The 27,397-nt window shown below is 39.9% G+C and overlaps 2 protein-coding genes across 2 annotated transcripts in view; one reads left to right on the top strand and one right to left on the bottom strand.

The window, feature by feature from the left end:
- The window catches only part of LOC146317075 (RNA-binding Raly-like protein), a 51,917-nt gene extending 43,840 nt beyond the window's left edge, over positions 1–8,077 (bottom strand). The window contains exon 1 of the mRNA XM_084733746.1: positions 7,925–8,077. Coding sequence (XP_084589872.1) covers positions 7,925–7,961 — 37 coding nt within the window. The 5' untranslated portion in view covers positions 7,962–8,077. The remainder of the gene's footprint in view (positions 1–7,924) is intronic.
- A 4,643-nt stretch (positions 8,078–12,720) lies between these two features.
- Positions 12,721–22,580, top strand: LOC146317074 (fibulin-7-like). Its single transcript, XM_084733741.1, has 7 exons — positions 12,721–12,870; positions 15,599–15,752; positions 16,631–16,801; positions 17,149–17,460; positions 17,528–17,665; positions 17,761–17,896; positions 21,806–22,580. Exons 1-7 carry the CDS (start codon positions 12,781–12,783, stop codon positions 22,164–22,166), a joined length of 1,362 nt encoding a protein of 453 aa, XP_084589867.1. The 5' UTR covers positions 12,721–12,780; the 3' UTR covers positions 22,167–22,580.
- The last annotated feature ends 4,817 nt before the right edge of the window (positions 22,581–27,397 follow it).

The raw sequence follows: 27,397 nt of genomic DNA, 5'->3' as shown, positions 1-27,397 counted from the left end.
AGCGCTGACAGTCGGCGGCAGGGTTGTTTATGGCTTCCACGCCGGCTACAGCTTGTAGGACATTAGTCTTTTAGTGCGAGGTTTATGAGCGCCGTCACTCACCATCTGTTAACTGCCGGGGTGCCTTTAATTGCCCACCCCTCCCCTCCGGAGATCGATAAGGCTGCCAGGTCGCCGCGTCTCCCGCCGTGTGCTGAGCGGGTGATTGTGTATCATCGACTGAGTGATTACAGCGATTTGCTTGCTTATTGCTTCGCATTGTTTGGACGACACATCAGCTTCGGAGAGAGGTGGGGAAAGATGGAGGAGACAGAGAAAGGGGAAAATGAGAGAGGAGGGATGGAAGAAAGAGTGATGACAGGACAATTTCACACCCTCATGGTTATTGGTTTTCAGGGACAGGCTATTCAAAGTTTGGCAGGAAATCCAGCGCAGAGCCGAGGCCGTCTGCTGGCGTTCGGATGAGGCCACAACGATCACCTCTGCCCATCCGTTTCTGTTTGTTTTTAACTGTTTGTCAGGTGATTTCTGTTCGCCGTACAGCGACAATGATGATTATGATGTGTCCGCCTCCGCCACATTTGTGTCAGTTTTGATGCGCAGAAAAGTTCAGAGTGAAAAGAGAGGTTTCAGAGTCGTCGTCCAGAATCAAGCATCAAGACAAAAGATAAAACTTTGTTGATCAGAGTGTCAGAACTCAGTGATCCCTGTTAGAAAGTGTTTTGTGAGCTGTTCTGCAGAACATATTCAGTCTTTTATCAGTTCTCTGTGCTGCAGGGGCCTCACTTATAAAATGAACTTCACTACAAAGTGTAAGTATAGGTAGTTATTTATAAAACCATGCTTTATCATGGAAATGATCTCACCTCTAAGCAGAGTCTAGACTTGACGAGTGATTTTCCTGCTGGTTATATCGGGGTTTTGCAGCCTGTGGTGAACTTTGCATTAGTTTTATCAACAATGTGATAAAAATTATCAATTATAGTTGTGACGAAGGAACAGTGACACAAACCCAAGCTATGTATTTGTGTTTGTTTGTCAGCCCACTGTTAGGTGCACTGAATAATGTGACTTTTCTGGTTTAAATCTCCTCTGCCATCGCTGTGATCTCATCATCCAAAGAGTTTGCTTTTCTTTTTTGGTCCATTTTTATTAACTGTAATTTCAAGGCAACTGTCTTCTCAATTTTTTTTAGTTTTATTTTACTGAATTGAGAAGCTCTGCTTTTACTTTCCCGACAATCTGGAACAAAACACCCGAAAAATCAATATTCTTGTGTCCTGAGGTGAATTCAATAACTGCACTGCCTCTGTCTGTACCTGTTTTACTTTTAGTATTTGTATCTTGTATTTTTATGAAAAGTATTCATTTGTCATTTTAATTGCTTCTGTGTCTTTTATTATTTTTATCTTTTGTTTTTATATTGTACTGTGTGTCACAGTAAATGAGAGCCAGTCCTCAATGATTTTTGAGTTTAAAGGTTATATATAAATGACTGCAGTTGAAAATATTAAATTATAACCATCATTCACTTTCACTTCAATGAGTTTACTCAACGATTTTTGAAATACAAAATGCTTTACAAAATGTTAAACATTTATTGAAGACAGTTACCTTGAAATCATGAGTTTTCTTAACTTTCTTAAAGTTCATTTGAGACATTTTCTTCCCAGGAAGTTTTTGAAGATTTACTCTCGATCATTAGGGCCGAATCGACTGATTCATTGAGCTGCTTTAAAGACCAATGAGAAGCTGCGGCAGACTGTTAAGTTTCTCCAAAATAAACTGAAGTGAAAACTAATAAAAACAAGTCCAGGCCAAACACAACATACCTCCTCTTTTAGCTTCATTAATTTAGTGACTTAATGAAGCGTTTTACCGTTACGTGACTCCTCATGCCCAAACCTAACCAGCCCAACCCATGAAGGCAACAAGTCCTAGCCAATCAGAGGCAGAGTAGGATGGGTCATTACTTCACCATCATTGGAAAAAAAAAAGTTGGCTTGTGGTATTACAACTACAGGGTTTCCCCCAGTGTATAAAACCTGATGGCCAATCAGCTCTCAACTGGAACTGATGTAAAAGCAGAAATATGTCATCCAGGCACGAACAAGTTCTCCCTCTTTCATTCAAACAAAACTCAGTAACAATGACGGCAGGAGAAAGAAAAAATTAAATCTCAAGATGTTATTATAATTAGAAAAACAGAAATAATTCCAGGCAGGCTATTAATATTGGATTGTTTTTAACGTGGTGAAAAATACCACATAATTCATGTATAAACTTCCCCTGAAGCCAGAAAGAAATCTCAGTTATTTCACAGACTTAGAGAAATCCTTACAGTCGGCTTCAATCTGCTTTCATGCAGTGATTTTAATACAGTTACACCAGAAAATGACAACAGCTTTTGTTTTTGATTGCATTTCTATGCTGAAGTGTTTATCGGTGCTTCTATAGACTTTGTGTGGCAGAGTGGTTCTACAAGCAGGTCAGTGCATCATCAGGTGTTTTCAGATATACAGCAATGTACTGATATTAGAAAATGTACTTTGTAATTTGTACTTTTGGATACGCAAGTGCTTTAAAAAGCAAGTACTCTAGTACTTAAACTTGAGTAAAATTTTGACCAGGAATATCTGTACTTTGACTCAAGTACTTGGGTTGAGTACTTTGTCCGGGGCTGCACAATTAATCAAAATTAGATTGAAATCCCAATATTGCTTCCTGCAATTTCCAAAGGAGGTACAATATTTCTTAAAGGCAAAATGAGCATCACAAAACTTTAAAGGAATGAGGCAGAGATGTTCTGTCCGACAAATCGGATTCTACAGACTCATAAACACGTCTTCATTTGGTACAGATTCCAGCAAAAAAAAATCACACCATAGTCATTTTGTCATATTTTTCAATCAAAATAAGAAAAATTATGTAAAAATGATGAGAATCTCTAACATTGCTATATCAACCACACACACAACCATATCACGATTGCAATATCTGTCAAAATAATTGTAATTAGATATTTTATCAAAATCATTCATCCTCAGATCTAAATGCCAGATTAAGTCAATTATTCCCAAAACAACATATGTTGCTGTTGGAGAGTACGACAGTTCAGGTGACGTAAATCAAGTGACATTATACAAGTGGTTTGTAGTAAAATGCCCCCATTTCAGCCTGCAGATCTTTTCTTATAAAACACATGTGGTATCAAAAGACTTCTCGTTAAATAAATGAACTCACCTCGCCTCCATTTTGACTTCTACGTTTGGTGTGTAACAACAAAATGTCCAACAAACACCAGATCTTCACCAGCATGCATCCAGGAAATAGATCCAGGTGAGCTGTTCATGTTCAGCTAATCACATGACTTCCTCCGGTCAGGTGACCTTAAAGGAGCCTCTCTGTAAATTAGTCCACAGGAAGGGATCAAACCAGCTGCTGTATCGCCAAAATTAAACCAGAAACCAGCTGCACCTACGTGATAAAAACACATGAATCACCAACTGTCCGATCCATTATGTCTTTACATAAATAAATAAATAAAGAAGGAGCTTCTCACAGATCACGGATCCGTTTAGTTTCCTGTTGCACGGCTCTCATTCTCATCTCCTCCACATCCTGTCTATTATCTGTTTGTCTGTTCACCCAAATTATATCTCAGAACAAACTTGTCTGACGTTCATCCTGTGGAAATGTTCTGACACACATTAACACGGAAACGCGGGGATAATGCATCACGAAACTGGAGGAAATTATGCTTCTCACAGCTGCTTTCAGAGGATGGATGACCTCCTCATCAATTAGTGGTTTCTAAACAGCAGGATTTAGTGAATTTCCATTTTCCGCGTTTTTAAAAAAAACATGAGTGCAAACACCAGGAGAAAAAAAAGGCTGACATATTGCATAAAAGTCTTTACACTGAGCTGATGTGTAAAAGTTGGTGTGTGGATAAAAACAAACGGAAACAGACTTAACAAATAAACAACATGAAACAATTCACAAAACGTTTTTTTTTCTTCTGACTCACTCATTGGACTTGGTTGACAACATTATAGTACTTTTTATCCAGCAGCTCCTATTTACTTGTATTTGTCTCCCATCAATAAATATCACCAATCACCAGCTGATGGTCTGATGATGGCTGGCTGGAGAATTTACACATCACCCAACCCTAGTATATGGTAGTATATTGTTCTTTATTTCTAAAAATTTAATCCTGTTAAATAATCTTTTTACTAAATGTAATCTGATTGCATCCTTTTTATCTGTGATGGAATACATACGTCATCGTGGACTTTAGGAAACACTGATCAATATTTTTCACTGTTTTCTCACATTTTATGGACAAAACAATTAACCAATTATGGAAATGGTCCACAGATTTATCATTAATGAAAATAATTGTGACAGGAAAGACTTGAAAAATAGGTCCAAATGAGACTATGACAAGATCAATTAATTGATTAATCACTTTCAGTCGTTTTTAGTTTAAAAAAATACATAAAATCTCTGATTTCAGTTTCTTAAATGTGAATAATTTCTGGTTTCTTTACTCCTCTCTGACAGAATACTGAATATTTTTGAGTTGTGGACAAAACAAGACATTTGTGGACGTCATCTTGGACTTTGATCAACATTTTTCACCATTTTCTGACATTTCATGAACCAAACAACTAATCAATTAATATGAAAGTAATTAAATTACTTCACTTTAATACTGTGATACTTGGATTACATTACTAACTACATTTTTTTAACAGTTAAATAGTGACTGTATGTTTTTAAAGTAACCCTCCCAGCCCTGGTTGCTGTGACTTCTGTTGCATGCTGGGATTGATTGAGTTTGTCAGTCAGTCAGTCCTGTCTGTAAGTGAGCGACCACCTCACTCACTCTTTACACAGGAGGTACAGAACCCTGCATTACATCCCACCAGCTCCTGTTCAGTCAAAACAGCTCCTTGTCAGTTTTGCTTTCCAGTCGCTCTCACTCTTCGAGCAGTAAAATAACATATTAGAGTTTCAGGGTCATTTCTTCACACCCTGCTGATCACAGAGCTGCTGCTGAAATGTTAGCAGCCACATTCAGACCAGTTTTAGAAACTGAAACACTGATGTTTCTTCTCATCCGTGACCGTGGACGGTGGTGAGGATGTGAGCGCTGACATTTCAGTGATTTTCTGGATGAATAAACAAAACCTTGAACTTGACTCGTAAAGTAATGCGCATGGAGGCTGAAGTGGAGTCTGGTCTTTATCAGGGCGAGCAGCGTTTCCATCAAAGAAAAGGCCCGAGAGACACTCACCTGAGATAAATGCCTGAAAGAGACACGTGGAGATGATGCTACGAGAACACTTAATTTCATGAAAAGCCTTGTGACATTTCACACTGGAACAGTCTGGCACAACAGCTCAAACATTCACACCAGCTCGCTTCGATCAACTGAGTCATTTTGCTCCGAACAGATCAAAGAAAATCCTGCTGCTGCCTGATGGAAAACCTGCACTTCTCTTCATCTTCTTTCACTCGCGGTTTTACACAGCGATCCTGCAATACTGCCGTAAAGGAGGCTCATCATTACGTGGGCTTTGCTTTTTACCCGAAGTGCTTTAAAACACGCTCTCTGTGCAGCGAGGCAGCGAGGAACCATCATCAGGAGAAACTGGTTCAATATCTCACTTAAGGAGGCAGAGATCAAACCACCAACGCTGCGATTACTGTACGATCACCTCTATAACACAGACTTATTATGAATTTTGATCTTAAGTATGACTTAACCCAAGTCAATTATAAGTAGTTATTTATAAAACCTGACTTTGACGTGAAAATTATCTTGTGCGTAAGCAAATTCTAAACTTGGCGTAAGTGATTTTCCTGCTGGTTGTGTTGCAGTTTAGGATGCATATGCAACCAAAACCTGTGGTGAACTTTGCATCAGTTTATTGAACAATGTGACAACGGATATCAATTAAAGGTGTGAGGAATTAATTGTTGCACACTCCCAAGCAACGTGTTTGGTTTTCTTTGTCAAACAAAATGTTTTTGTTGACGTAAACTCATTATGAACGTTATATTTAGACCTTTTTTATTTATTAAAATGACATGAATACTAATTTCCAATACATTATTCAGTTATCAAAGAGAACTGAGAATTACGTCACCTCAGTCATTAGACCTGGATGATAAAACGACAGCAATATCTATTGCCAATATCAGTAAGAATAAGAAAGTAGTTTGATAATATATTTCACTTAAATGCATTAAATACAAACTGCCATGAAAGCACAAAATGACTGAACCCTGGCTCATAAACCGTCTGTCACATCTCTGGATAATGGAGCAACGAGTGACGCAAACAGCAAATCATTTAACAGACAATGACTCATAAACAGCCAATCATATTCTGAGGTGCTACAAGTGATGTGAAAACAGCCAGTCTGTGCTGTTCGGTTGCCCCATTGACACGTCTGAAACAGCATGGAGCTACACGTGAGACAGCAGCGTGCAAAATGAGAGCAGATAAAAAGGTCAGGGGGCTTGAATATCTGGAGGGAACTCAGAGGAGGACCGCTGCTCCTTCGCTTCAGATGGAGGAGCTGGAAAGCGTTTCTGCAGGCAGGGACGTCATGCTCGGCCTGCTGTCACGTGACCCGACCCCCCAGATATGGATGGATCAACAACTATCAGAACAGTGATGTGTGTAAACCGCAGAAAAACCTTCCTGACCAAAACCAGAACTATAACAAAGTATATCTTTACATCATTAATTGAGATCAGTTGAGAAAGAGTTTTTTTTAAGTCCTGCAGGTCCCTCATTCACATGGATTTGATAATTTGTCTTGACCTAATGAACATGGTGGTGATGTCGAGATATGATCCAAGGTAAATGTAGTGTCTACATATACATATATATATATATATATATATATATATATATATATATATATATATATATATATATATATATATGTCTATTTGAGCAGTATACCTGCTTTTTTTTAAGCCGAGAGGTCAGACGGGGTCCTCAGGGAATATCTAACCCTATTATGTCTGATTAAATCACGCTTTTGTAAAAATCTGACAGAACTGATGGAAATCTGTAACACAAGAATCATTTCATTTGAGAAATATTTTAAAACAAAGATGATTATAATAATAGATTTTTACACCCATGTTATCAGTAGGTATTGTTAGTTTTAGATTTTTTGAAGGTTTTAAAAAGATTTTTAAATTGTCTGAAGTTGTGACTTCTTCTTTGTGACAAGAATGTTTTCTGGCACAGAGCAAGTTTAGACACGAAAAACAATAAAGCAAACCTATGCATTTTATAAGTTACATGTATTTCACACATATAAATCCTTAAAAAGCTTAGCTTTTAGGTGATATCAGGTGTAAAACTCAAACTGGTCCTTGCAAAGACAGAACAAGAACACACACACACACACACACACACACACACACACACACACAGACACACAAACACACACACACACACACACACACACACACACACACACACACACACACACACACACACACAACTGCCTTAAGAGTGAACCATGCATAATCCCCTCATGCTGTTAATGATGAATGAAATACTACACTGAGAACATCTTCCTCATGTGAGCTCATCCTCTTTCTGCACCGTCAGTGCTGCTCTTCTTTCACTAGTTGTTTCCTCACATGTACAACAAAGCTGAAGTGAACTCAGAGCATCTTTAATCTGCTACACACACAAAGAAAGAAAAACTCAAACCCACATACATGCATCACACAGACCTGCACTTCGCCTCACTGGAGCTTAATACATGTGTCTTCAGTCATGAGATCTTCTCACATACACTGATCTGACTCTGTGTGTGTGTGTGTGTGTGTGTGTGTGTGTGTGTGTGTGTGTGTGTGTGTGTGTGTGTGGGGTACTCACGTCTGTCTCGGTGGCAGTCGCTCCTGAAATGGGTCATTACAAGAGAAGAAGAAGAAGAAGAAGAAGAGGATGAGGAGGAGGTTGAGGAGGAGGAGGAGAGATAAAACCTCAGAGTGTGAACGTCTGACTGATGCTCTCCTCACTGAGAGAGGAAGAGGTGACCGCTGAGTATGGCAGTGGGTCGTACCATCTCACACTCCACTGAGAGGGGTGGAGGAGGAAGAGGAGGAGGAGGAGGAGGAGGAAGAGGAGGGATGACCGGCTCATTTATCTGGTGAGCAGGGAGGGGAGGGAGGAGGGGTGAGATGGTAGAGGCAGTGAAGTGTGAAGCAGTTAAAGTGGAATCAATAGAATAAAATAGAAAAGAAGAGAAGGTTCAGTCCCCTCAGTCATGAACCTTTGTTGTGAAGTTTATGATGTTTGTCAGTTTATCCTGCACATTCAGGTTTAATAACCTCAGTATTCACCACGTGAAGGTGCTACGCCACCTAGTGGATAAAAGCATGGCTGTTAAAATTAGGCCTGAAATTAACTTTTCAGTTATTTTCATAATCGATTAATCAGTCAATTCTTTTCTTGGTTAATCAGTTAAAAATGTGTTTGTGTTTGCACTCTGCACGTTTACCACTAGATGCCACTGAATCCTACACACCGACCCAAAAAGCATGTGGTTTTTTTTGTTTGTTTGGTTGATTTTTTTGGTGCTTTGGTGCCATCTAGTTCCATTATATCGGAGAGAAGATGGACATCTCTACAACCAATATCTCCAAAACTATACAATCGTGTAGTTTCAGGTTTTTAAATATAAGCTCTGGTTATAAAGTCGGGATCCATCTTAGAGCCACTTTACTTCAAGTAGGATTTGCAGGATTTTCTAAATATCAGTGGAGAAAATGAATGGAATGTTTACCTCCAGATCGGTTGATAAAAGCTTAATCAGTGTTAATAAATTGACCCGGGTCAGAGGGAGGAGAGGCTCCGCCGGCCCGACCAACCGGCCGCCATCTATAGCTCTGTTTTAATTACAAAATCCGTTAAATGATCTCATTTTAATTAAAGCTGTCCTCTCTAATTAAGATATGATGATGAGGAGAGCCAGGCAGTCTCCGGGGCTTCTGTATTTATCTTGGAGTTAACCTCCGTCAGCAGCTGGCTAACAGCCTCCCAGCATGCATTTCAATGAGGGTTTATCCATCAGGGTCAGTGCAGCACACACAAACACAGACACACACAGACACACACAGACACACACAGACACAGGGACGTGATCACAGGTTTGAAACCCCCGATTCTAAATGTTTAGAGAAGTATATTTCTGTTTCTAAATCTACAGCACTTTAGCATTTGCATGTTTTTTTCTTTGCCGTAAACACAAATATATATACAGATTTTTTGCACAAATATATAAATATATATAGAGAAAGGTATTAAGGCCATTGTTGACTGATGAACTAGTAAAGATAATCATTAACTATCTTGATAACTGATTAATAATTTCAGACATTTTTTAAACAAAATGCCAAACATTCAGAATTATCTTAAAGCGCGACTCCATTTGTGTTCTTTACTGTTTTTTTTAAATAATCCTACTCAATCATTAGCACGTCAGGTCACATGGAAAAGTGCTAAAACATATGGACTTTGATGTCATGTATTATTGTCAAGCAAATATTTTTAGGTTTTGGCCATTCTGTCAGAAAAAACAAGCAAATTGAAGACATTAACTTTTGCCTTGAAAAATTTAGATGAGCATATTTATACTATTTTTTGCAGAATAATCAATAAAGACAATAATTGATAGTTACAACCCTAAACCACAACAGTGCACTCAGTAGCCCCTACAGGTCAGTTGGGAGGAGTGAGGAGTCAGCAGTGGGTATAAAACATCAAAATAAAATCTTTTCTTTAAGGTTTTTCAAAACATTGTGAATCGCCACAACCATGAGAGGTCCTTCAGCATACAGTCGTAAATGTGCACAGGAAATATGAGGCTGATGGGTCCTGTAGTCTGAGAGATTAGCACACACATACGCACGATCCCCTCCAGGCATAAAACTATCCTCTGCACAACATAGTGTGTACAGATGCCATTCTTATGTGTTTGTTGTTGTTGTTGTTGTTGTTGTTGTTGTTGTTGTATCCTGCAGCTGCAGCATGTGATACCATAAAGCTGATTTATATCAAAGTGCATAATGTGAGACAATGAATTAACTGACCGACAGGACGCTCTGCAAGAAGCTCACCGTGTTCCTGCACTGAGACCAAGGAGTTGAGCCGTCAACCCCGTTGCCGTGGTAACCACCTGCAGTCTGACGGAGGTGTGTTTTTTTTTTTTTTTACACAAAGCAGTTCAATTTTAATCCAACTGTCACTGTCCCAGCTGCTAATCCCTCCATCCCTCCGCTTAATGGAGGCTTATAGGGGTTTCATTCAGTCTCACACACACACACACACACACACACACACACACACATACACACACTTTTTTAAAAATATATTTTTATTGCGTGTTCTTGTATATCATCTTTGTATTATATATTTTATATTTTGTAAAGTTTGTTCTTGTTTATTCTCTTTATTGTGTCTTCTACAGATAACACTGTTGATAACACTGACAGTTTTATTTAGGTAAGATTTTGAATGTTAGGGCTTTACTTGCGATTTTTGGATTGTTGTACTGGTAAGTAAAGGCTTAAAATGAAGTAAATCTTTTTCTTCTCATATATATTTTCACAGAAACAACAGTAAAACAATAAAGATGAAAACAAACAGAACCTGCAGTCAGTTTCTGCTTCTCCATGTGGTTTTCCAGGCATCAAAGTGTCATCTTGTAATTAGTGACTTCAACAACACAAACAATCATTTTCCAAAAATGCAGCTCAGCCACATGTGAAGAAACATCTGTGAAAGCACATTCTTTGGATTTCTGACTCAAACTTCAGCTGCATGTTTGGATAAAATACAAGAACTTCTTTTCTGCAGCTCAACTGTTGAAACGACAGACTGAAGCACCACCTGGTGGACAGAAGGAGCACTGCACCAATACAACACTCAATAAAATCAATCACACCGAAGCCTTTTTGAATTCTTTGTTAAGATCTTAAGGATCATTTATATAGTAGGTATTTAGCATTTTTATATTTCCATTAAATAAAACATTTAAAAGACTTTTAAGGACTAGTGTCTCTAGAAAAATTGTCAGGATTTGTGGTTAAGAAACAGCTTTTATCAAAATCGTGTTTTATTCCTGATCATGAAGCTTGTGCAACTTAAAGCTGTACTTTTATTTAAGAAAAAAAAAAAGTTGGTCAGATGGTCTTTTTTCAGTCTCTTAAAGACTTCCAAGGCCTCTTCAAACCCTGAATGAGAGATTTATAAAACTCCTGCTGGGGCCTTTAATGAGTCTTTGGCTCTTGAAAGTGACTTTAGTCCAGAGATGGATGTTAGTAAGCGTGTTGTATATTTTAAGCACATTATCTTCAAGTACAAACTCGAGGTATTTGTCCTCTCTTTGGCTCTTTTCATGACACTTTCTTCTTCTACACTATATATCAGAGGGAAATATTGTACTTCTTGTCTCACTACATTTACCTGCCAGCTTTAGTTACTTTACAAATGAAGATTTTTGCACTTGAAACATATGAGGTGTTTATAAAATATGTTTTGTATCAGTTACAGCTATTGATAATTGATAACTGATTTCATCATTTCAACTCTAGCTGAATATTTGCTGCTTTTCTTTTGAATGATAATCATAATTATGATATAATAATAATATTTTCAGCAGTGAAATAACACTTTTCTCTGCTTCATGCACTGCACACCAGACTCCACAGGATCTTGGTGTCACCCAGTGCCATTTAATAAAGTGAGTTGATTGGTCAGAAAGGCGGCGCTTTATCATTATTGATCTCTTATCTGGAACATAACCTGCTCCAGAGCAGGTTAGGTGTTCAGTTTAAGTTACCATGGCGATGTATCTTGGTAAGAAGCGAGCCAAAGTCAAAAAACCTTGAAAGTCACTTCGCTAACCACAGATCCTGCTTTGTAGTGCAGGTCCCAGGCAGGCCGGAGCTGTTTAGTTCCTATTTTGTAGGCGAGTGTAAGAGTTTTGAATTTGATGCAGGGTAAAAAGAATAAAAACTGTGATCCTTTTTAGAACATTTAAAGCAGCACTTGTCTTTTTATTTGCTTTTCTAAATTCACAAACGTCTAAAGATTTAAAGACATTCCTATAGATTATAGTGTATGTTCACACTCTGCCATTATCGGGGCCTGTATATGAGTGGAAATTTGGACCAAATGGTGCATTCAGGGTCTTCCTGGATCCCTGCAGCCCTTTTTCTGGTGGGGCATAATCCAGGCGGAGCTATCAGCAGATGTGGCTGCCCTGTCATTTAGCAGCCACATCACATCATCCTGGAGGAAGACAGCAGGTTTAAGGTTTCACAGAAACAGTGAGACTTTACAATCGCTGTAATTGGAGCAGAAGTCACATTCCTGAGCCGGGGGAGTCGATCTCAACCCAAAGTGTAGCTGCTTTGTTGTGCAGATGATGATTAAAAGACGCCACAGCCAGCTGAATTCTCCTTATAATTTGAGCGTCTATTTCTGGGGATGTTGATGGATCAAAAAGTGAAAGTGTGTTCCAGATGTGGGAGTCGCTCTCCTCCTCCTCCTCCTCCTCCTCCTCCTCCAAAACATCTGACAAGGAGGAGGAGGAGGAGGGCGAGTGAGTGGAGGAGAAATTTGGCAAGTGCCCTCGAAAAGAAACAGAAGCAGAGGAGATGATTTAGTTTTGGAGAAGGAGCCGAGGAGTCAAACAGCTGATTCTTACTAACAGCAGGTTTATCAGGATGAGGATGGAGGTTTTGTTCAGGATGAAGGCTGCTGGGGTTGTCATGGTGATGCTTTGTCTTCATCAGATGTCCTTTTCTTCTGCTCAGGTGAGTGCAGGTGACTCCAACAACAGTTTGGAGTTATGATGGTGGTTTATTTTACTCTGCTGAAGGACTTTATGGTTGTACTGATACTTCAATACTGTTTCAATGTGTGTTAAAATGATACAATATCTATTGATTATATAAACAAAAATGAACTTATTTTGTGTACCTACGAGTTCATTCCTTTTGCCATGGTATCAAAAGAGATATTGACCATCTTTCTTTTTATTAATAGTATTTATAAGTTTAAAAGTCTCATATTGTGACAAGTCTGACTGAGTGAGAAAATTTATTTTCATATCATCCAAACATCAATTACAAACTGAGTCTGAACAGAGAGGAAAGAAAAATACAACTTTTGGTTGAACTGCTCATAAGTCATGTCAACACTGAGGCCACGACCTGTGATCACAAGTGGACTTTTCTTCTTCTTAAAGGAGTCAAAAAGAAAGAAAATGCATGGCAACTTGTGTGTTAGAGTGAAGCCTGAGAAATTTGATTGGACTTGACAAAAATTAAAAAAAACACTTGCAACTCAGCTCAGACTTTAACGATAATGACTTGTAACTTTACTTGGACTTGAGCCTTTTGACTTGAAAACCCAAAGATAAAAAAGTCTGTTATTTAAAGCTGCTACAAGGAGTCGAGTCTCAGTGACCCACAAGAGCAAACAAAACCATCAGAGAGATGATCGGCTGTTTATGTACAGTTATTCTTAATTATTCTTATTTTTAATCTGCCGTTGGGTCAGAATCTCCTAGAAATCAGATGAAATGAGCCTGAGTTTACATTTTCTCAGGCAGAGTTACAGTGAGTTGTATGTTGCCCACTTAAAAAGAAACAGGAGCAGATTTTTGTTTACATAATTTTATTTTTTTTTGTTATATTTTTTGTGTTTATTACTCTGGAAACACCGCTGTGGTTCACAGGAGGCTCCAAAATCAACTAAATATAAAAGTTCCCTGTTGAAGCTTTAAAAAGTGAAATGTTAACATTATTCACTCTCAGCAAGTCAACACTTAATTACCCAGATCCACTTTGTTTTGACCAATCAGACAGCAGGAAACCATGAAGAGCTAATGTTATGTTACTGAGCTCCAGTTAGAAAAAGTGAAATCAATATTTTTGTTCAGAAACTACAAACTGGTCAACAAAAATCAAACTGGAGGATGCAAAACATGTGAGTTGAAACTTATAGACGGAGACGTGACAACTTCCAAGTTTGACATTTGAAGCTGCTCAAGGAACAGAAAGTAGAGACTCTGAAGTTAAAATGGAATTATGTTTGGTGAAGAGCACATTATGACTTATTTAAGACTTGAAACTCAAAGTTTAGGACTTTGGACTTGATTTGGGACTTGAGTGCAAAGACCTGAGAGTTAAGTCTGAGTACCACCGGTTATGTTTCTAACTCATTATTCCTCTTAAATAAAACATCAATAAAAACTAAATTCAAGAATGTGTATGAAAAGTTTAAAGGTCACAGAAATTCCTCAAAATATTTGTAATGGACCTTTATTTTAAACTTTTCAAGTTTTTCTAATTGTTGTTAACATGATGATCACTGACATCTTGTGCCACAAAAACTAAATACAAAACATCTTAGATACTTTAAATGAATCTACTTTGATTTCAGGATTAATCTTGAAAACTGTGAATTAATCTGAAAGTAAACAAGTTGCAAGTGTCAAAAGTGTCAAATCCTGTCAGAGTCCTGAAGTTCACTTACTGTTTTATTTTGAAATTTGTTGTGATTTTGTTGCAGTAACATTTCTCTCTAGGAGTCATGTGAAATGTGTCTTTAAATAGTCACAGCAGGAAATTAAAACACTGCATGAACTCGAAATTAAGTTCAGTTTACTTCAACTTAATTTAATGAACATTTAATTAGTTTTCTGTCTTTTATTTTTCTGGTTACAAAAAGTTTTGTAATCAGATATTTTTAAATGTCCTGCGAGTGAACTCCAACATGTTGAACTCAAGTTCACCCTCCTCTGAATCCACCACTGAGTCACTGGCTGTAACAAACCACAGAGAAACGCCTCCGAAGCACCAAACACACAAACCCACAGGTTCATTGTGTGTCGTGTTGTTTTGAGCGCCGTGTTTTAGCCGTCAGTTTGAGGTCAGCGGCGGGCTCGGGTCCAATTTTCACCCAGGTGTCACTGCAGCAGACCGCGGCTCTGAAAACCTCACCTCTATGTATAGACCTCACACCTGAAACACACTGCAGACTGGAGACACTCGTGTCAGTAGACAGTCTGGGTGACTTTTCTCAACAAGTTTCTTTATGAAATGATAAGGAAAACTAGTTTTTCTGCAACCAATAAAAGACATTCATTGATTATTTTCAAAATATGCTCAGTGACGTCCTCCCCACAGTCTGATGAAAGTATGGATCAGTTTTAACTCTGTGCGTCCACATACTGTCAGTCCAGCAGGGTTTGACTTTAACCATGGCCTGTGTAGGCCTGGGTGCGATACAGCTGCAAAACCTACCATGATAGTGAAGTTTCATATCAGTCGATATCGATTATTATTGATCACGCTGTGCACTCCAAGGGGACGACTATTGGTGCTTTCAGAAAATACTGAACAATGAGATATTTTGATACACCTTCTAGCAACTCCAAACTTTAGGCTACAAAGTGGAGTAGATCACAGCTGACCTTCTGATGTTCTGCAGCAACATCAGGGTCTGTCCTTTAACCTCTCCTTGTCCCGTCCACAGGAGTGTCCGTCCACCCACGACCTGGTGAACTCACTGCGGCAGGTGGAGAAGATGCTGGCGGTCCACGAGGCGTCGTACCAGCAGGGCCTACGCTCCCTCAGGAAGAAGATCAGCGCTCTGCACAACAGCACCATGGCTATCTTTAAGGCCGGCGGTGAGAGAGATATAACTCTTTCTGTTTGTGTAATGTCCCCGACAGAACAAGGTGGAGATAATATCTCCACCTGGGACCATGTCAGTGACCTATAAAGAGAAAAATCCAGTGTTACAGAGGCATAAAAGTGACACAAAATGTAATTGTGCGCAAAAGAGATTGTGATTCAACAATGGGATTCTATGTGGAGTGCTAAACCCAAAATCCAGTGTGCACAGTCCAAAAAGGAGGACAAAATATTCACATTTCACTTTTTTGTTTGACTCTTTCACACCTGTAGTTGTTGTCCCTGAATTGTGCACAGTATGTTTCCATGGAGTAAGAATTCTCACCACATCTGAGAGGTTGCATCGTAAAATATTTCAAACTCCATAAGCTATGTTTCCGACATGGAAACTTTCGACAGGGACCAGGAACCTTTGGCGTGCATTTCCACCACAAGGACCAGTTTTAAATTAACATGTGTGGACATTACTTTCCAAAAGTGCAGGAACTTTAGAGGGGAGGAACCACCTCCACCCCCTAACCACTGCCATAGTCAATGTATAAAAATGACGTGTAAAACAGCCGCTTTTTCATACTAGAGGACTAATATGTCTAATCTTCAGGGTTCTTCTGACCATGGTGGAAATGCAGAAAAAAATGGGTTGAAGAAATTGTTTAGTTCCTGGAAAAGTAGTTCCTGGGACTCAGCGTTGCAGGTACTTTGGGAATAAATGCGGCTACAGATGGACAAAATAGACTGGAATGCAATACTGCTATAAAACAGATCCTAACCTCAATTTGAAATAAATGGGCAATTTTAGGGAAAATGTTTTCACCAAATACATAAAAAACAGGAACTGTAAATAATAAAATAACTCTCTATCTGTTCCCAGCAACCTGCCCCAAACCAGAGCCTCCTGCTCACGGCCGCAGACTGGGTCGGGTGTTCGGCATCGGACATGAGGTCCACTTCCTGTGCAAACCTGGATACGAGCTGATTGGCCCACGGACCCGAGTGTGTCTGGACTCTCTGAGGTGGAGCGGCCAGCAGCCAATGTGCAGACGTAAGTACTGATACTGGACCATAACCGTGAAACAGCTAGCAGAGCGCTAATTGGTTACGTGTTTCCTGTAAAACTGGCAGCTCTCTGAGACCAATGGATGCCAGTTTGATGGCTGGAGGAAAAGGTTACAGATTTGAAGTGTTTGTCACAGTTTTTGAAGTTGTCACAGCTAACTGGCAGTAAGCTAACTAACTTTAGCAACAGGTAAAGCTATCTTTCCATCAGGAAACTCTGTAAATGACCTCAGCACTGTAAACCCTATTGATCTCAGAGGCTGTGATGATGGACCATAACTACAATACTGACGGCACCAGTAGTTTATGAAGTCTCTTTTTTTTTCTTTTCAGGCCTCAACACTACTGGTAACTCTCTGGCCTCCTTCTCTCCCTCCTCTGCCTCCTCTTCCTTCCCTGTTTCTGCTGCTCTGTCAGCATCCTCCTCCTCCTCATCCTCCTCCTCGTCTTCCTCCTCGTCTTCCTCCTCCTCCTCCTCCACGCCCTCAGTATCTTTAGCTTCTCCTCTCTCTTCTTCATCACCCATGGTTTCCACCCCCTCGTCCTCCGTCCGTCCGTCTCATTGCACTCACTTCCTGGGCTCCACTCGCTGCACCTGTGACGTGGGCTTCACCATATCCGGCCGCGATAACAACATCTGCACAGGTAATAAACATTTCTCACTAATAACTGACTCGTTTATAACTTGTACTGAGGATTCTGTCTGTTTCAGACATCGATGAGTGTCGTCTGTTCCCGCTCGGTCAGCCCGGCCGGCTCTGCGTCCATCAGTGTGTAAACACTCCCGGCAGCTTCCACTGCTTCTGTCCCGCCGGCTACGACCTCGCCAGAGACGGACGCAGCTGCACAGGTCAGAGGTCAAAGGTCGTCCGATCGGTCAGGGGGAAGTTCAGAGACATGTAGACTTCATGTTGGTAACGCTCGCCTCTGTTCTTCTGTGTTCAGACGTCGACGAGTGTGAAAACCGAATGCACAACTGCACAGCAGAGCAGGTGTGTGTGAACACCTACGGAGGTTTCCAGTGTGTGACAGTGGAGTGTCCTCGCGTGAAAAACGCCACGTACATCAAGACGTCACCAATGTAAGAGCATACCTTCTTAAAATCACATCACCCTCCTGCTTTCCTTCAGCGCTCGTCATTTCTTTCTGACCTTTTCTGACTCTCAGGGAGGTCAGGTTAGATTTCATTATTGCAGTGCAGGGACATGTCCAAAAAACACTTCAACAACAACTTCACACTCCAGAGGCCCTGATACAGGACTTTCATATTAGTTTTATATTAATATACATAAGAGAATAACATAAATGAGATCATCCATCATTCACAGGCTGCTGAAATAGGCCCGCTTCACTGCAAACTCTCATCATTATAACAGATAAGATGCTTGACCCATGCTGTCCACCTCTGCTATGGTTACTCTTCCTTTATCTTGCTAGAAGGGCTGCCTCCTAATAGTCACAGATTCAAATCATTAGTCGAAGCCCCCTCAGTTGATTGAGATTCTTCTAGATTTGTTTGTTTCCTTTGTCCGTCAGTGTGCACAGCAATTACAGGATTAAACAGACAGACATTACAAAATGCACAGGGAGAAAATTTCACCGAGGGATTAAAGGGAATCATAAATATATTTTTATATTAGCTGGTGCAGCGAAATACACATGTGCTGTTTCCTCCTCCACAAGCTCACAGCAGCTTTTCTGTCAGCTGTGCGTCTCAGCTGCGTCCTCGTGCTCGGGCAACAGAGTTTATTCCCCTTTGGTGCGAGCATGCTATAATTCAGCTATACATGACCGAACTGAAACTGATTCTGAAGAAAAAGAAGAGTTACAGGGTCGCACACAAGTGGACGTATCAGAGTGAAAATGTATTTTATGTATCGCTCTGATTGGATGTTGTTTAGACGGCCTGACTCATCAGATGCTGACGGATAAAAACCCTGACTTTGAATTTGTTGCCCACCGAGCCTGAAGACACTGAGAACCAGAGATCAGATCTCAAGAGCACAATGAAACTGCAAACAAAGTCAGCAGAGAAGGATCGAAACCAAAAGAAAACCATAAAACTTGTCACCTCAGAAGACAATGACTCAGATAAAATGTAAATGACAGGGACGGTGATGGAGAGAGATTTGAAAACAATGAGTTTTTTTTTCTCCCACTTCCTTTCTCCACCCGTCATTTAGCTTCTCTCCTCCAACAGAGACCGGGCTGAGAGTCAGACTGAGGTTTGGCCTCAGATGCACTGCTGAGGTTTCCAGGCTCCAGTCAGCTGATCAGCTGATGGCGGTCAGGAGAGGCGTGATGAAACATGCTTGTGGCAGTGGACAGGAACTTCATGTGTTTACCGACATGGTTGTGATTTATTACCGTAGCGGAGTCATAATTGTATGATTTAGTAATGCAGGGTGTTGTTGTGGTGGACTGACTCTCCGGGGGGGGGGGGGGTGCAGGGTTGGATTTAGGTGAAGGGTTATGTGAGGTGTTCATCCTGCCGGAGAGGATCTTTGGCTGCAACTTAGGTCAAAAATAAAGTCTGGAAGAGTCGTGTAGGGACAGTTAAAGCTGCTTATTAAAGATTTAAAAATAAAAAGGGTGCTTTGGCATTTAAGACCAGTACAAATGGCACCGAGGAGTCACAGCACTTTCATCCTTGAACTCATTAAAAATGGGCTCTTAACTTTGAGTGAAGAGCAAATTTTACTTTCCATAACTGCAAAGTCTTTAAAGGGATAGTTCAGATCATCTGACGTGGGGTTGAATGAGGTACTTCTCCATTGTCAGTGTATTGCTTACAGAAGATGGCGGTCAGCAAGTCTCCAGATTGGAGAAGCAGCAGGAGTCCTGGTGTAGGAAGCTAAGCAATGTGCTGCCTTCCTCCAACCAGACTCCATTGGAAAAATCAGTAATTTAACATCAGAGAACAGCGCAGGAGTTGCTGGTCCACTGCTGCTTTGATTGGCTGGTTTGTTGTTATTGTGTAACTTTGGTGAATCTGAACTAACTTTGTTGAATACAGTAGTCACACAATAATACAAACAAACAAACACTGGTAGACCAGCAACTCTCGTCGTTCTGGGAGGTAAAATGAAAAATGTTTTTGCCAAAGGAGTTTGGTTGCTTTGGAGAGTGATATTTGACTGATATAACTGCAGCCTCCCATCGGAAAAAGCCATGTGACGGCAAGGTAAAGTGGTGAAAATATTCAAAATGTTATGACTTATCATTGCAGGGTTCCTAACCCTTTTCCAAAGTCAGATTCAAGCGCTTTCCAAACATTTTCAAGGTGCATTTTTTTAGTTTTTCGGGCCCCTTACAGCTTTAGTATCTAGTATCTGGGACTAGTATCCTATAACCTGGCTGAGCCAACATGAAACAATCACTCAAACAATCACTAGACAAATAGTTTCAATAAAATCCTTTCCATTTTTTTTATTTTTTATTTTCAAGCCAGCGCTCATTGAAACATCCTGGCATGTTTTTCATTCACTGTTCCATCAGAGGGAGAGAGAGAGAGAAACACTTCAAAAGACTTCAATTTGTGCAAAAGGCAAAAGCAATTAGACTTTCTGACTTATTTTATTTCTTTACCAAACTATTCAGTCAGAAAGTGATTTATTATGGAAGCAATCAGTGTTGCCAGATTGGTTTGATGTTTTCCAGCCCAATAATTGTTCAAAATCCACCCAAACTGATGAAAAACTGCTCCAATATTGTCTGGAATAAACAAAACAAATGCATTCATTAACAATAGCAATAGTTTTCTTGGAGTTCATAACAATTTTCAATATGACATGATGTTAAAAAATAATTTTAGTGTTCACAAATGGACTAGAATGCCAATAGGAGGTTATAATGTACAATAAAACTATAAAATATTTGCCTGATCTGACAGCTGCAGAGCTCCTCTCAGCAGAAAGAGACTCTGGAAGTAATGCAATCACATTTTCAGGGCGTTTCAAGCACTTTATCCAAAATCCAAGCACTTTTCAAACATTGAAAACATTTACAGTAAAACTCAAGTTTTGTCAAGGATTTCCAGCACCTGCTGGAACCCTGCCATTAGGAAAAACCTATTATTAAGACATTTTTTTTTATTTTTAACTTTTCACTAATTAATTAGGTTTATGTCTTTTTAAAAATCCATGTGCTAAAATGGCAACTTGTACTATGCCAAAGATTATTCAGGAAGACAGAAGCCAACTTGTGTGAACAAACAGCTCGGCATGGTGTAGACAGCAAAGCAAAGCTCCCACAGCGGGGCTGAGAAAAGGAGGAAACAGGAGGATACAAACAGACAATGCCCATCTCAGCCACAGCCTGCTACAGCTGCTGCCATCTGGCAAGAGATACAGGAGTATCCACTGTTTGCTTTCGGCCCCAAGATGACTAAATCTGAACCTGCGAATGAGATTAAGTGGTGAAAATATTCTAAACAAATGCCTCAAACAACCTCACCAAATAATCCAAAGTATCCCTGTAAAGCTCTGTGTGTTTTGCAGCCAACATAACAAACATGTCAGAGTGCGCAGACGCCCAGTCGAGGATAAACAGAATCACGTCTGCTCTCTGTTCCCGTTCCTTCTGGAGAATAGCAGGCAATTAAAACAGAATATGTGAGCAGGCTGTAATTTCAAGACAATGATTTGTTCAAAATCACTCAGGGATTTGATTTGATCACTCCAGACTGGGCATGACTAAAACAAACATGGAGTCTCTGGAGAACGATTTAGAGCTGGAACGCTGCCTCTGTTCTGCAAGGACAAGAGGAGGAGAAAGACCAGACGAATAAATTCCAGCCCTTAGACCACAACCACAAACTGGTGAAGATGTAAATTAAGTTTTTGCTGACTGATTTCCAAAATAAAGTATGATATGGCTTTGCTTGAAAAAACCCTCGCTCTGTCCTGAATGTTCTATTTAAACTCAAGATAAAAAAAAAAGCTTTAAATGTAAATGAAGAAGTTCTCTTGTCTACTTTGTGGTTCTCCAGGCGCTGTGAGAGGAACCCGTGCATGCTGGGAGACAAAGGATGCACCCAGGCACCAAACTCCATCTCCTTCCACTTCCTGTCTGTGGTGTCCAACATGTCAGCCCCCCGCATCCTCTTCCGGGTGTCGGCGGCCCGCGTGCTGGGCGACACGCTGCGTTTCGGCCTGGCGGGCGGCCGTGGGCGGGGCCACTTCAGCGTGCAGCGCTCCAGCCGGCAAACCGGCACCCTGCTCCTGGTGACGCCCATCAAGGGTCCGGCTGTTCTGGAAGCCGAGGTGGAGATGAGCGAGCTGGAGCGCAACACCCTGCTGGGCCGCTACCTCACCAAGGTCACCCTGTTCGTTTCCCCGTTCGAGTTTTAATGGGAGGAGCGATGGGCGGGGCGTTCAGGGGTCATCAGGGTTTAATGGAGAGCCTAACAAACTTTTATAGTCCAACTGAAATCTCCTTTTTAGAAGTCAAAAATCATGTCAAAGTGATTCTTTAAATATATCAGTAATATTTTATAGGAATGAAAAGGGCGCCATCTTCAATTTAAAGTTGCACTTCTGTTCCCTTCAAAACGAAGGAGCCAAAAATCAACTTGATTTGCACGTGAACTTAAAAAAATCTAAGTTTTTACTATCACTTATATTATATTTTCAGACAGAACAATGTGACAGGAAGCACATAATTTCCAGCTACCAAGATAAAAAAAAAAAAAAAAAAAAAACACAGTCGCAACCAGAGAAACAAATTAAAAATCTTTTTTTTTTATGGTGCAGAGGAAGAAACTTTTTTTTAATCCAGATGGTTAAAGAAGCCTTTGATGAACTCTGAGATCACTGGATATTTTATCTTAAGTGCTTAATCTTAATCTGGCTGTTATTAACATTTTCAGATAAATTATTATATGTTATACAGGTAACGAGCTAATTGGATTGGATTGGCCTGCAAGGTGACGTCAGCGGTGCACTTTTCTTGGTGTATCTTGTTAAGCTGTTTGCATCGCTAGCTGTTTTTCCATTAACATGCTTTCATGCACATTTTGGCGGATTGCAAGACAACTAAATTCTATTAAAAAAAACCTTCTCAATTTCACAAAAAAGAGCTTTTTTTCACTTGAGGTGGTTTCTTTAAATCTTATTTTAAAAAGAGTTCATGCTCTTAATAGGAGACGGAACCTTGTTTCTGAATAAATTCGGATGTGGCAAACATTTAACTCACATAACTGATCAGCTGTTTCTGCTGTTTCTGGAGAACTGGTGCAACATACCGCTCATCTTGACTAACCAACACTTAATAACCAGCAGGCGATAGAAGTTGGGGAAAAAAACATTCAGCTGCATTTTCTTTTGCCAATTTACTGGAAATTTCATTAAAGTTTGCAGCACGTTTGGATTATTTTCAACCAAATTTTTTGCTTTGTGAAAATACAGTTTAAAATTAAATAGTTTGATCCTAAGAAGTTGGACAGAGTGGCATTTTGGTGTCATGAAAACAAAAATATAAATTTGGCATGTAATTTACAGAGCAGATATGTCGCAGCAGAATAAAAAACACGCAATTTCATTTCAGTTGGACTTTAAGGTTTAAAAAAAAAGTGGCAGTTGTGGACCAAAAAATAAATTTATCCATGTGGAGATTATACAAGATGTGATGTTTCTGCATTTTCCCTTCAAGTAAAATCATGTGGGAAATACTGGTGAAGAAGAAGGCGGTCGGGTCAGAAGTGTCAGGTGGAAATATGTATAGAAGAAAGTTATGTAATGAGTGTGAGGGAAGGAAGCAGAACTTCACTCTGGGGTTAAAGAGGGGAGGGCGGGAGGCGGGGGTGTCAAACCACTGAGTCTTTTTGGCCTCTTTGAAGGTACTTTACTGTATCTCTTGAACTATGAATTCTGTACATAATGTCGCCATGTTCAAGTGGACCGTAGATATTTAGTGTTTATGAGTTTGATTAAACCCGACAGAAGGTTTTCAGTGTCTCAGAGAAAAGTAAAATGATGGAGAGTTCATATGTAAGCTGAGAACATCCGTGCTTGCAATTACTTTTAACACCGTCATGTCAAGAACACAAGTTAATTATTTAATTATTGCGAGAAACCAAAAGTCGTTGTGATAAATTCTCATCATCTTGAGAAATCTGCCTTTTGTTTTCTAGAGAAAACCAGGTTTGTCGTTTTCAGATTAAAAAAAAATTGCAGGCACATGGACTCTTGGCTTTCACACCACTGGTCAGAAGGACGGGCGTCTCGAGTCTGCTGTTTTAGTTATAAAAGTTTTTATAATTAAAGAAGTCTGTGCTTCTGACGGCTTGATCCCAGCGGGCAGCGATGCACGGTGCTCCGACTGTGACGCTGCTGAAGCTGATCGCAGCGACTCTCCTCTCTGCTACACTTCAACAGGGATGTGCACGATTAGTCGAGTAAACGATTAAATGTTACTTTCACCAGTCTGGTGAATTCTCAAAAAGACACCATCACCATGGCAGAAGCACAGTACTGAAGGGAAAATGACCAAATCCACAAGAGCTGCGCCCGCTGGGATCAAGACGTCGTGTGTTATCATGACATTCGAGTCACAGAGCTGAGCGTCGGCTTTGAAAACAAGGAAAAAAAAATCACTGTCAGCAGCCATCTTTAGTTAGATTAGAAAATCTCACAGTTTAGGAAGAGGTTAAACGTGTTTGTTATTTTGCAGCAGATTTCTTTAATCCAGATTCGATGTTCAGACAGTGAGCGCTGGTTTCACAGGCAGAATCTGAATCTGTTCTAGTTTAACTTTGACATTTTAATGAGACTCTGGAGTCCTGGAGTGAGGGCAGTAACTTTGAAACCGGGACTGGAATGAATCTGAAGATAAAACAAAAGCAGAGAAAATAAAATTTGTTCAAAAATCTTTAGCAAGGACTAAAAAAAAACAAACAAACAAAGTGAGTCAAACCATCCAGTTACTGAACGTAAAAACCAGATTCATCTGATCAGCCACTGTGATGCATGTTGGTCTTCATTTAGATCAGAGCTGCCCAAAAATTAAATTAAACCCTATAAATAATTATTTATGTGGTTTTATTTTTGTGCGGTAAATAGCTGACTTGGTAAAGTCTGTGCTCTGTGCACCAAGGCTGAAATTCTTATTGCAAAAGCAGGAAATCAATTAAGAGAACTTAGGATCGAATACCATTTCGCAGGTTAACTAGACAAAACACCACGTTACAACAGGTGTTTGGTTTCAAGTCCATAAGTTTGAGCACACCTGATTTAGATATTCTAAATAATTCATGCTCCCTCAGAAACAGCAGTAAGCAGAAGTTAAACCTGCCTCTTTGAAGGATTAATTTAAGCTTCAGTTTAGTCCTAGAGCAACTCTAATCCTCCCTCTTGAAGTCGACCTAGTTTCATTCAGTACAGGTTAAATCTATGTGCAAGTCGCTCTGAGTTAAGACAGCTTAAACAGGCATTTTAGGACCAGACTTAAGCCTTGTCTGTGAAACTGATCCATAATGTTGTAAAACGACCTCAAAGCTCATCAGTGATTTATCTTCCAGAGGTGCTGAGATGCTCGACTCTGTGAGTCGACTGTAATAATGATGCATGAGAGGAGCACACTGGGGCTGTTGTGTGAGTCAGTATATTTGCTCTGTCTGCGTTTCTGTCACTATATTTTGTCTTTATTCTGATTATATTGCTGAATTACTCTGTGCAACAATAAACATGTTTACCCCAACAGTGTGCGGTGGGCAGGTCTGTTCTGTTAGAAGCTGTAAATCATCAGGAAGGTATTTTTGGATGTTTTGAGACATTCGGGTTGTAAACTGTCGTTTTGTTCAGTGGAACGTCGTCGTGTTTTGGTCCGTCGGACTGAAGAATTTGACACAGATCTGTCAGACGGCCCGAAGCCTCCGCAGACCAGACAGACAGAACACACACACGCAGACATACAGTCATACATGTTTACACTGTATGTCTGCACACACATTCTCACACACACATATAAAAGGCAGAAAACACACAGATGTATGTCTACATGAGGAGCACACACACACACACACACACACACACACACACACACACACACACACACACACACAGACACACAAGCTCATACATCAGTGTGTGACCAGACTGTGACGTCAGCTCTGGTCACTTAAAACATTCACACGTGTGTGTGAGGATTTATAGATGATAGATGACGTGTTTCTAGAAATACCTGAATTCAAATAAAATGGAGACAATGAAAAATATTCACATGAGGGATGAATGATTTCGAAATAAATATCTAATTGTGATCATTTTGACTGGTATTGTAATCAATATGGTGAGATGCAGATTTTTTGCAAAAGACAAAGATGTTTTCTTAATTCTGTAAAATATGCTCAGCAGGACAGGACATTTCTGCAGCACAATATTTAATTTAAAAAGGTAGTTTGACACACATTCTGGATTTAACACGTGCTGCGCCTCCTGCTGTTTGAAAATTACCGTACGCCATGTTGAGATTTCAATAAAATTTTGATTAATTGTCAGCCAGAGTCCTCACCAACACCCCGAGAGTGGAGCACATTGCACCAGTGCTGTAATCACTGCACTGGTTTCCTGTGTGTCAAAGGACAGATTTTAAAATCTTCTTCCTTGTCTATAAAGCACTAAATGGCCTCGGGCCTGAATTCATCTCTGATTTACTTGTACATTTACATTTACTCAGATCATCTGGTGCAGGTTTACTCAGTGTTCCCAGGATCAGAACCACGCGAGGTGAAGCTGCCTTTAGTTTCTCTGCTCCGTTACTGTGGAACAAACTTCCTGTATACCTGAAACTGTCAGCTCCTTTAAATCAGGGCTTAAAACATGACTGTTCACTGCAGCTTTAAACTGAAGTACATATATAACTTCTTTAGATAATCTGTAGCTGTTGTTTTTATATTTGTTTGCTTTCACTTTTGTTGTTATGCTTGCTTTTTTTTTTTAAAAAAAAAAAATGCAATTTCTGTTATGTTTTAACAATTTATTGGCTTTTAGCTTTTGTGTTTATGATCTCAAATGCAATTTTAATGTTTTTCTATGCTCTTGTAATTTCCTTGTGTCTGAATGGTGTTACATAAATAAACCTGCCTTTGCCTTGAGTCCTGGTCCACATACACAGTTAGATTAACAGTCAGCTTGTTGAAGGAGCTACAGGCAGTAACTGACCACCTGTTGAATTCACACTCCAAACAAACTTGGGGCAGCAACACCAGCAAGTGTGCATGTGAACCTCTATCACAGACCCTTTCACCGCCGGCGTCTTAAAAAAAGCTGTGCACTCCTTCTGTTAGCAGAAGAAGCGCTCTCCCCTAGTCATCCAGATGTGTTATCAAGCTGCAAATTAGATTAGATGTTTAACCAGCACCGAGTAAACGTGTTGACTTGGACTGAGGATGCGATCAAAACTGCTTTTTTATGTTTGCAGCACCTACTGACAAGCTGTTGTGGTCCACCATACCTCTGCTGCCAAACTGCACGTGCAGCTTCGCTCACTGCTTACAAACTAAGAATCAGTGAAATTCAGTCTCTCCCACAAGTTCTTCTTTCAACAAACTTAGCAAACATATTAAAGTTATAAAATGCAACAT

Source organism: Lutjanus erythropterus, chromosome 13, assembly GCF_056507025.1.
Source record: "Lutjanus erythropterus isolate fLutEry1 chromosome 13, fLutEry1.hap2, whole genome shotgun sequence".
NCBI lineage: Eukaryota > Metazoa > Chordata > Actinopteri > Lutjaniformes > Lutjanidae > Lutjanus > Lutjanus erythropterus.
The sequence above is the reverse complement of the archived record's forward strand: the minus strand, read 5'-3'. Positions and strand labels throughout refer to the sequence as shown.

Bases quoted from the DNA above. Each gene is read 5' to 3' on its own strand.
- LOC146317074 (XM_084733741.1), top strand. From the start codon at position 12,781: ATGAGGATGGAGGTTTTGTTCAGGATGAAGGCTGCTGGGGTTGTCATG. The intron at 15,753-16,630 runs GTGAGAGAGATA...ATCTGTTCCCAG, and splicing joins GGCTATCTTTAAGGCCGGCG to CAACCTGCCCCAAACCAGAG. The intron at 16,802-17,148 runs GTAAGTACTGAT...TTTTCTTTTCAG, and splicing joins CCAGCAGCCAATGTGCAGAC to GCCTCAACACTACTGGTAAC.